Genomic DNA, 11,600 nt, shown 5'->3' with positions numbered 1-11,600 from the left:
TCAAGTTAGTATGCGAGTTTTTTTAAAGAGGTTTCTTATACGTCTCCTTTTATATTTCCAAAAGCAAATGATCTTAAAATCCAACTCAAATATGGATCTGTATTTCTAAAATCGAATGAACTTAAAAACCAACTCAAAGAAAGATAACGTATGCAAAAGTATCTTCAATTTTTATAACAGTAGATATATATATAATAGTTTCGTTGTGAGAATTCACTTGGATATATATTTTTCTAGAAAATCATGAGTTGCAATTATAAGTCCGATCATCTTTAAGTTTTTTTAAAGAGATTTCTTATAAGATTCCTCATTATTTCCAAAAACGAATGAATTTAAAATCCGACTCAAATACATATCTATATTTAAAAAGCAAACGGACTTAGAAACCGACTCATACACGGATGATGTTCCAAAGTACAGTCAAAAACATATTTAATTTTTATAATAGTAGAGATATATGCATATGTATGGAACAAGTTAAAAATAATTTTAGGAAGGAGGGACTATATCCGGAAGTAAAAGTTAAAGTTATTTTTATAAGAGTAAGGTTGTGTTATTTCTCCTTCTTTCCCAACTCACTTTTTTTTCGCACGCACGCTTTTTAAACTACTAAACAATACTTTATCCGTCTCATAATACAACGGATTTTAGGTGGATGTGACACATCCTGTCTGTGTCACATCCACTTAAAATACCTTATATTATGGGACGGAAGGAAGTATATTCTTTTTAAAAGTTTTCTATAGGAAAGCTGTTTTAAAAAATTATAATAATCGAGTTTTCGAGCTTTTGAGATTAATAGTTAATTAATCACGTTTTAAAGGGTACCACCAGTTTTCGTGTGGGGGAGTTGGAACCTCCCGAGTATCGTTTAGGACCGTTTTCCGTGTGATCGGCAGCGGCACAGCCATACGCCCATACCCATACCCCGGACGCAGACGATCGCAAACCCTCTCTTGCCCAGTTGAGTTGCCAGTGCAGTGCCAGCTCCTCTCGTGATGCCCGTACACCACGCCCGCGGTATCCGAGGAAAAGGACCCCACTTACAGTGGGCCCCACCTACCAGTCTTGTCCCATGGACCAATCCCACGCGGTGCACAGTGAGTGCCACAGCACAGAGTGAGAGAAAGAAGCAGCAGAGAGAGAGAGAGAGAGCTCTCGTCCCGTGTTGTTCCACTCATCACACCTCTCCCTCCTCCCCTCTCATGGCCGCCGCCTCCGAACCCTAGCTCTCTCTCTCTCTCTCTCTCTCTCTCGCGCCCCACCCAGATCTGCGCCGGCGACGGCAAGGATGGAAGGCGGCGGGGCTCAGCGCCACCACCGCGGGCGGCGCCGAGGTGCGGCGGGGTCCGCCGCGCGAACGCCCCGGGGCTGGTGCTGCTCCTTCGCTGGCGTCCCGCAGAGCCCCGACCTCCGCCCCTTCCCTCCCTCCCTCGCGCCGCCGGCCACGGCGGCGTCTTCCTCCCCGGCGCCGGGTGGTGGTGCCGGGAGGAATAAGCTGCCGCCCAAGTCCCCCTCGATCTCGTCGTTCCACAGCTCGCCGACGTCGTCGAGGCTCGCCGGCCTCGGCGGCCTCATCGACCCGCGCCGCATCCTCTCCCCCGGCCGCGTCTCGCCCATCGACCTCGATGACTCCGCGACCCCGCTCCCGCTCCCGCTCCCGCTCCCGCCGCCGCCGGTGACGCCCGCGGCGGAGACGGTGGTGGTCCCAGCGGAGACGTCGGCGGCGGTGGCGCCGTTGGTGGTGGCGTCGGCGGAGGCGGATGCGGCGGGCGACGAGGCGCTGGATCTGAGGCTTTTCCTTCGCGGGAGGGACGGGAGTACGTGCGTGGTGATGGAGCTCGACTCCGGGGTGCTCTGCGACAGCAGCGCCTTCTTCGCCGCCATGGCGCCGCCGCGCGGGCCCGCCGGTGACGGAGGAGGGAGCGGCAGGAGGATCGAGGTGGACGGGGTGGACAATGTGGAGGCGTTCCGCGCCGCCGTCGAGCTCATGTACCAGCCTGATCCGCTGCGGTGGCTCGCCGCCGCTGGCGTGTCGCGCTCCATTGATGTGCTCGAGGTGAGGGAAACGAATTAAGCTTAAGCAGCTTCTCTTAATTGATTTTGTGTTACTAGTAGCATGATGTGGTTGCAAAAGAAGTAGTACTACTTGCAATAATGGATGGCATTTTGTTACCCACAACAGGGCAGGAAATTTAGTGGGCATTGCAACCAAACAATCATTCATGGTACATTGATGTTGTGTTCCTTAGATGTTCATTTTCCGAAGCCATTTTGGTGGTAGATATCCAGTGTGGTGTTACCAAAATACTCATTTTCACATTTTTTTTTTGATAGGCGCACAAGTTAGAGCCCCAGCGTTTGCCTTTCAGCTTATAAGCCACTGCCGAAATTTAATTTGGAAACTTTATTTTTGAATTGATTATGAGGTTTTTTTCATTGTAGTTTATTTTTCCAGCATTGGCTTTTAAATCGCTAACTAGTTCACATATATAAAGTTTTACGAACGGAATATTTTTTGATCGCTGATAAGCCGTTACGGCTTATAATCAGCATATGCCAAACAACGATAGCTCTAGCATTCGAGTGAAACTAATATGATATGATTGTGTGAGAAGCATTTGACCTGGGATATTAGTGATTTAATATCATCTAATGCTTTTATTAAACCATTGCTTTCATGTAAGTTATGCAAAGTGATATGTAAATATATAATTATAACCATATTAGATGTTGTAGATCACTCACTTTCTATGTGAATTGTTTGCATGCTGTTATTGTTTGTTTAATATGTTAAATCATGGATTAGATAATAATACAATCACTATAAGTCTTGTAACCATACACATTCTATGGCTTGATGTCCATTAGATCACATTCTACAGCTATGAAAGTCAGCTACAAATGCATTTAGTGGTTTGAATGCATCTAGGCCCGCAATTAAAAGCAAGTATTCCTGTTGCCCATAATTGCTATCTAGTGATCCAAATAAAGCAGCCACCATTGCTGTCCAATATCTTTGTAACATCTTTTCAATTCTAGCATGTATATTTCTCAAGTGGGGATTTACAGAATAATATGTTATTAAATGCTTCTTTCTTGCATTGGTAATGAGTTTATTAAATGCCAACTAATTAATCACGTACATAATTTGTTTATTAATGCTTTAATTGCAGGTGTCTTCATCAATCATGTTTGAAAGAGGAGTTAAATTGTGTTTGTCATACATAGAAGCAGTTCCATGGAATGAGAACGAGGAGGAGAAGCTCAAGAATCTCTTTGCAAGATGTACTTTTGATGAAGCAATATCCCAAGATGTTCTGGCTAGATTGCGGCCTCACAGCTGGAGCAGCTCAGAAGACCTCACAGTGCATCTTATCCAATCAGTCACGAGCAGCACCAACAGTGGTGCAAGAAAAGATATGCAATCTTTGGTAAATGGCCTTCTAAGCAAAAGTTCTGTCTACCAAAAAGACATGGCAGGGCTAAACAGAGAGAGCCTGTATAATATCTGTTATGCCTGTTTAAATTCACTAGTGGATCTTTATGACGAAGCAACAGAGGCTACAAACCACACTGCTCAAGCATTAGTTATCAAGGGCAGTAAACCATTTATTGAGAGAATCTCTCAGCAGACAGAGAACCTCAACTGGCTCTTGGACATTCTTGTGAATATTGACATGGCTGAAGAGTTTGTGGAGCTGTGGGCAAAGCAAGACAGGCTCATCAGGATACATGAGCAGGCATCACCCATGATGAGGTATGAACTAAGCCGAATATCTGCTAGTGTTTTCATCGCACTCGGCAAAGGAAAAGTTCAGTGCCGTGGAGAGCTGAGGAGCCTCCTCTTCTACGGATGGTTCAGCCCGATGTTGCTTGATTTCGGCTGGCTTCAGCGATGCTCCAAAGGTCTGGATGTAAGATCTTTGGAGGAAAATCTAGGACAGGCCCTACTAACCCTCCCACTCAAGCAGCAGCAGTGTCTATTTGAGGAGTGGTTTCAGTGTTTTGCATCCAAAGGATCGGAGTGCCCGAACCTTACTAGAGCTTTCCAGGTATGGTGGAGAAGGTCCTTCGTTAGATCATCGGTAGAAGGTCAGTGATAATGTTTTTACTACTAGTATATGCTGTCTGTACCACTTGTAAAATTGCAATTGTTGGAATAACTAGTAGGGGTGATCAGGTGAATGATGTCTACCGTAGTTTAGCCCTTTCGATTGTATGTGCATAAGCTTGTTAAATTTATTTTGAGGAATGGATGGCTTTGGTGTGTGTATGTTAAGTTTGAGCCTTCTTGATTCATTACAGTTAACCTTGTGACATCAAAGTAAGAAAAAAACAAAGCTAGTGTGGTTAGTTTTGTTTATTGGACTGCACATTGCCATGACGTTCCAAGTTAACCAAGCTATTATCTCACTGCCTAAATCGCCTTGAAATTACTGTTTCATGTTGAATCTACCTCTTGAATGTTGCCATTGATTTGAGTGTGATGAGTGTGAAACGACTGTAAAGTTTGAACCACCATTTGGGGCAAATCGAGAGTAAAACGACTTTAAAGTTTTGACTTAGCCCTCTACGTAGAAACTTTGTAGACACCGAGCAATTCCAGTTGAGATTTTGGGGAAAGTAAAAAATCTCAAATAGTCGCACAGTTCAATGCTAATCTTGTTTGATTTTTGAGCAAAACTTTTGGCAATGCCTACGACAGATCGATCGTAGTGTGCGCTGTCCAAAGTACCAACATGAGCAAACATCTTCACCTGACGACCCATCGGCAACGGCTACTTTGGGCACCGGTGAATTCAGCATGAAAGAACTGACGAAATCAAGCAGAAAAAGTCGATACTATTTTCCTGATGCATCCTAATCTTATTATGGAGGAGTGTAACAATTAAAATTGGACCGTTGCTTTCTAAATAATACAAGTGTAATGTGCCGGTGCCACGTTGAAGAGAGGAAGTATTTTTCCTTCAGTTACTTTTGAGGCATCTAATCAAGCTGAACTGTAGGCATGCATTTTCTTTTTTCATTTTGAGAGGACCAAGTGAAGTTTGTGAATAAACGAATGAATCCTATGGCTGTATACACACACACATATTGTGAGTGGGCAGGTTGATATTGTCCATATTGCTGTCCTTTAAACAGGTCTAGTACTGATTTACTTCCTCCGACGGCACGGCTATTAAAAATATAAATATAGGTAAAAAATGATTAAAGAAATAGTGTGATTGGTTGAAAAGAGAAAGTAGGTAAAGGGGAATGGTTGTGATTGGTTGAGAGGAGGTAGGTGGAGAAAAAGCTTTATTTTAGGACAAGGTATTGTGCTAGAAATAGTTACATTTTAAGATGAAGATAGTATCTTTTAAGTATATTTTGGGGGGTAAAAGTATATTTGAGGTGCCTCGTCCTGCTACCGAGTTATAAAATCGTTCCTGAACCGAAAAACTAGATACAGTCCATCCTCCAACTTTTAAAACCAATATAAACAAGATCCTCAATAGTATTATCCCTGATTTGGCTGACGTGGCGCCTACATGGCTGCTTTGACTAGGTCTTCGACCCATGTGACATTGACGTGACAATTTGATCTAGAAAAAATAATAAGAAATAGTGGGGGTCCACTGATCAGATCCCCTTCTTCCTCTCTCTGCTCTAGGGGAGGTGAAAGTGAGTTTGTTTGTTTCGGTTTCCACGCACACGCTTCCCAAACTACTAAACGGTGTATGTTTTTTTTCAAAAGTTTTCTATATGAAATTTGCTTTAAAAATCATAATAATATATTTTTAAAGTTTTAAAAAATTAATACTTAATTAATTATGCGCTAATGGCTCAGCCGTGGCGGGAGGTGGCCTCGGCTGCGGTGCCGCTAGGGCCCAGGGAATGGAGTGGTAGCCACCAGCAGGTGGATCCAAGGACCGCTCGCCACGCCGGCCCTCCTCCCCGCTGCGTCAGTGACGCCACCGTCATGCCGGCCCTCCTCTCCGCCGCGCTGCTCCGCCTCCTGCCATGCTCCCGCCGCCGCTACGCAGGGGGAGGAAGGTGAGCAGGCGATACCTGTCGATGAAGAGGAAGGTGATCTCGGTTGGATTCTTAGGTTGCTGCCCTTGGGTTAGCTCCGGAAGGTTCTGATGCTTTGCCGCTACTGCTGCTCCTCCTGGCTTGGGGGTTGTGATGCCTTTGTCCTTCTCGAGGAACAAGGGAAGATCGTTGGTAGCTCTGTCGGTGGTCTCGTTCCTTCGGTTTTGGTAAATTTGCGTTGTTGATACGCCTGCCGCGCTAGGAAAATCGACGGTGCTAAAATCGTTTTTTACCCAATATCCAACTTGGGAATCGTTCTTGTTTAGTGCAGAACTGCAGACTACATTTGGAGGATTTTGTTCAGTGCAGACTGCATTTGGATATGGCCAATTTTGTTAGTGTATTGACGAATGCGTGCCCTGTGTTAGACATGAGCAGACTGCATTTGGAGGATTCTACATCATTGATGAGCAATCCGGCGCCGGCAGCGAGAGTGAGCAGGAGCCCGAGACACCATTATACACGCCGCTGGCCTCACCGCCACCGGAGCCAGGGCCACCTCCCGCCACCATCGAGGTCGCCCACAGCCGATGGAGAGGCGCCCCCTCCTCTGCCCTTCCTCCATGCCTGACGCAAGAAAGAGAGGAAGAAGAGACAGAAAAGGATAAGGGGATCTGACCAGTAGGCCCCATTGTTTTTATTATTTTATTTTTTTTTACCAAATTGCTATGTAACCGTCGTGTCAATGCCACGTGGATGAAGACCTAGGCAAAGGGATAATACCACCGAGGGTGAAGTGCTACATAAGCGCCATGTCAGTCATAACCAAGGACAATACAACTGAGGGACCTTATTTGCACTGGTTTTGAAAGTTGGATGATGCGTTGTATCTGGTTTTTCAGTTCAGGAACGATTTTGTAACTCGGTGACGAGATGAGGGATCTCAGATGTACCTTTTCCTTTTCCTATTTTTGTGTGGTATAAGTTTTTAAAGTCTATTTACATGCATGTCTTCCACCTATAAGATATATAGTAGTATTTATTTATTTGTCTATCTATTATATACTATGACTTCATTAAACATCTTGTAAACGCTCCTAAATCGTTATGTAACGCTCTAATAAATTAGAAAAAAATATTATAAGAAAGAGTAAAGTGCACAAATAGCCTCCAAACTTATGCATGTGTGTCATCTATGTCTTTGAACTCTCAAAATGTATTTTTGATCTCTAAACTTGTATCGTGTATTATTTAGGTCTAATCGAGCTCCAACCCGCTTTGTGTGCTGGTATGGTATGTCATGGTACCGTCTGTATCATTGAAACCCACATGTCTATCACCAATAGGAAAAACATTAAGAACATTTTTTTCTCCTCTCTTTTTTAATTTTATATTTTCTATGTGACTGACTTGTGGATCCCACTAACGTAGGTGCTATAGTGGCATGCCACATTAGCTCACGAAGTAGAGTAGAGCCTGTTTGGATTTATATGAACACATGACAAGTTTGGAAACCTAAAAAAAAACTATTTGAGAGTTTAAGGACCTAAATTACACACTCAAACAAGTTTAGAGACTGTCTGTGCACTTCACTCTATAATAAATAATAATACATCTAACCATCGGTATTTAATTCATTTCAACCATTAGATATGTCGATACTTTTTTTTATTTTTGATCCATCTAAAAATACCCCTTCCCGTCACGTGCGTTCCACCCTCCATCCAAGTGATGTAAGTTCCCCCTCCACTTGTGTGTATGTGCCAACCATACTTCCATGAGATATTTAATTATTTGGCACTATTACAAGTGGTAATTATAGATTTGTCACTGGATCCACATGTCGTAGACACATGAGGACTCACATGTCATAGACTGTAAGTGGTAAATCTTTAATTTCACATCTTAAAAGTGACAAATATTATAAAGTTGATAATGATTTGAAACGTTTTCTAAAAAAATGTTAATGAATAAACTTCGTGAAAACATAGTTTAGAAGCCCGAGAAGAAGGATCGCTGTTGTTCTCTAGCTATGTCTGTGTTGCCTTCTTCCCTTGTGCAGTGTGGTGCGGGAACAAGTCGCAGGTAAGGCAGGTACGGATGGCTGCCGAATTGAACTTCTATCGCAATATGTATCAACCTTATGCATCAGTTGGCTGGAGCTGATCCTTTATCTCATGGAGGATGTATGATTCTAGTTCCCTATGCTTCCTATCCCTAATTAAGTGCGATGAAGAAGAAAAGTATTGTTGCTAGGAGTGTTGATCGGAATTCTTAGAGTGCATAGGAAACAATGAACACGGCTGGAAGGATATTACAAGATTGGCTACTTACAATCCATAGCATCGATGCATGGTTGCTACTATTGGTTACAACAACTCATATATTTATTGGCTACTTTTGTTCATATATAATTTATTGCGTGGTAAAACATTTTTATTTGTGCTAGCATATTATCCTAAACTTTTTTTTTTGCAATTAAGGTTAAATTATTCTCGGACCTACCAAGGTTTCAACAGAGAAGTCCATTTTACTCTGGAAAGTCTAGAAAATAACCCTCCTCCAAGAAGTCAAGAACTACTCTATGGTTTTAACAGTTCCGCGTTGAACCGTGCATTTTTGGTTGGTTTCTAGATTTTCATGAAAGTTTAGAGATGTCGGATGAACTTAATTAATCCTAGTTTATTCAATAAGATATTTTGAATGAGAAGAAGAGGTCGACAATTGGATATATAGAAAAACAGAAAGAAAAATGAACGAAGATAAATCAAATCCTTACAACAGAAACCTTCCGTGTAGTACATCTTAACAGAGATGGTTTTCAAATCATCCGTAATATCAGGAGTTCCATAGTTCGTCTAAAGACACTTTCAAGTGGTATTTTAAAAGTCAACCTACAAGACATTTCAGGCCATTCCAAATAGAGAGTTTCATATTATGATTTCTAAGAGTGTCACATAGGCACCGTTCTTTTATCATGAAGATGAAGATTTTACCTTGGTTTCCATTAGCATGCTTTTCAAACTACTAAACGGCGTGTTTTGTGCGAAAACTTTCTATATGAAAGTTGCTTTAAAGTATCAAATATATCATTTTCAACTAATCATACGCTAATAGCTTTCTTGTTTTGCATGCCCGTATTTGTGAATCTTTATAAGATTCGAACGCAGCCATAATCTAAAAACATTTGGTTTGATGAATGAAAGAAAAATTTTCAATGCAAAGTTTCATTTAGTGGTTTCATATGCTACATATGACATTTAATTATTAAATGGTATTATGAAACTATTTGGTCACAGTGGGGATTTCATTTCATTTCCAAGGTATAGGATGAAATGATTCAGTGGGATTTCATTATGTTTCCGAGGTATAGGTAAGTGCGCAAATCAAGTTTCATCTAGACGATACTCAACGTTTTCTCTCTATTCATAAAATCATTGACATGTCATAAGTTTAGTCTATATGACATCTCATCTAATGAGATGGAAACTCTTGTGGAACCTGCACACTGGGAATAGCCTTAGACACATTTTATCACATTTGCGAGATATTTGCAAAATTTGTCTTGTGGAAGAATCCCTACTATAAAAAACGATTTTTCATGATGTCGCCCTATAATTTTTGCTAGCGGCCGTACGCGAAAACCGCAAGCACAAACATATCGAGGGATAGGGGGCTACGGATCACCAATGAAAACCGATTTAACGGCCGCACTAAGAGGTCCGCCATAAAAAACAACTCTATTTTTCGAGGCGAACCTCTAAGTGTACACCAATGAAAATCGCGTTTTCGCCGGCGGTAGGTAAAGAGGTGTTAGGGTTATGGATACCACATACCCAATAATAATCGACTAAGCTCGGCAGGGCCCACCATATACCATATCTTATACGAAAACAAACCTCGTATATAGAAGGAGTTCCGAATAAGGAATGACAAAAGGAGTTCTATATGGAAACAACCAGGACTACTAGGATCGTATCCATATTTATCTCGCTAGTTCTACTTAGACAGGGGGCATCTATGGGTATAAATACAACCCCTTAGGAGGAGAGGAGACAAGCCAGAAGACATACAGATCAACACAAACCAATATGCTGCCACATATCAACATCAGAGATAAGCCTAGACAAACCCAATACGGTGCCTGCGAAGGCCGGCAAAAGGGATCTAGCACTATCTCTGATCTCGATGAGTTTGTTCAAGGAGGAAGACTACCCTGTCGTCGACTACAAGTTGGTTATCTAGCCGCCAAGTCGACGACAGCTAGACGGGTTATCCAATTATTGTACTTGTGTGATTCAGATGAATAAAGAAGCAACACCGGCTTCGGCCAACAGGAGTAGGGCTATTACCTGTCAGATAAGGGGCCCGAACCTATATAAAAATCCATGTCTCCATCTCTTTTACCTCGATCTCACATATACCCTGGTACCAACGATCCCCATACCATTCAAATACCGTAGTCGTGATCTCAAACATCGACAAGAGGACCGCTGCAAAAAAAAAAAAACTTTTGAGGTGAATAAAATCCATCGCCCACCAAACTCGCCTCTCGCTTGTCCCTCGGTCTCTCCTTCTCCCTCCGTTCTCTGGCCTCCCTTTTCCACTGCCGCCGGCTGCCATTGCCTCCACTGTCGCCGCATCGACCAACGGGGAGGTCCTTGGGAGTGGATACGGTGCCAGTGGGCCTCTAGAGGGTGGATCTGGTGTCGGTGGGCCTTGAGAGGGTGGATCCAGCGCCACTAGGCCTCGGAAGCAGTGCTGGTGGCTTTCGGCATCAACAGCGCGGGGGGAGGGAGTGACGGGGAGCAGATCTGGTGCCTCCTCCTTCCTCCCCACTGATGACAGCGGCGAAGATGAGGGATGGCGGCAGTGAGGTGGCTCGTGCAGGCAGTGGTGGCTCCAGTGGCGGTGCTCGGGAGGGCGGGGGTGCTCGGAAGAGGTGGATCCGGCGCCGGTGGTGCTCGAATCCAACGATGATGACACCAAGTCCACAGTGACCACGACGACCATGAGTCCACCGTGGCCATGACTACAACTTCGAGTGCGACAAAGCCGGCAGCGGGTTCACTTGGGCCAACGGCAACCGGCAGATTGTTGTTGTTAATCTGTTATGCTAATGATGCCAATGTGATATTTGTGATGCTCTGTATTTGGATTGATGCTTGAATGATGTTCATGTTCATTTTCAATTTTTTTGGCAACTTCTTGGTTGAGATGGTAGAAAGGGATTTTGGGGATTTAATTTTTTTTCCGGAAAATCATTTTCTCTAGCGGTTGGCATTATCTTGCCGCCTGCAAAAGTCCATTTTCTGCGGCAGGTACCAATCCAGGCATTTGGATTTCCTGTTGCATTCTAATCCTATATAACATGGGATATATGTAGGAAGTCTCTGTAAACACAAATCAAGAGCTAGCAAAAATGCCTTTAGAGTGGACGGTCTCATGCATTCAATTCATGAGCATTTTGGCTTGAATTGGCGATACAAGTACAACTAGCATTTCTTTATACAGTTGCCAGCAGTCAAGGTGTTCAACAAGAGCTACATCAGTAGTTGGGTGATTAACTAGGTCATATAATG

The 11,600-nt window shown here is 43.2% G+C and overlaps 1 protein-coding gene across 1 annotated transcript; it reads left to right on the top strand.

The window, feature by feature from the left end:
- The first annotated feature begins 1,128 nt into the window (after positions 1-1,128).
- LOC127779965 (BTB/POZ domain-containing protein At2g13690-like) lies at positions 1,129-4,282 on the top strand. Its single transcript, XM_052306898.1, has 2 exons — positions 1,129-2,059; positions 3,177-4,282. The coding sequence occupies exons 1-2, from the start codon at positions 1,292-1,294 to the stop codon at positions 4,101-4,103; spliced, it is 1,695 nt and encodes a 564-aa protein (XP_052162858.1). The 5' UTR covers positions 1,129-1,291; the 3' UTR covers positions 4,104-4,282.
- Positions 4,283-11,600: the final 7,318 nt, after the last annotated feature.

Source organism: Oryza glaberrima, chromosome 7 (genome assembly GCF_000147395.1).
Source record: "Oryza glaberrima chromosome 7, OglaRS2, whole genome shotgun sequence".
NCBI classification, from domain to species: Eukaryota; Viridiplantae; Streptophyta; class Magnoliopsida; order Poales; family Poaceae; genus Oryza; species Oryza glaberrima.
Note: the sequence above shows the minus strand (reverse complement) of the source record. Positions and strands in the feature narration are given on the sequence as shown.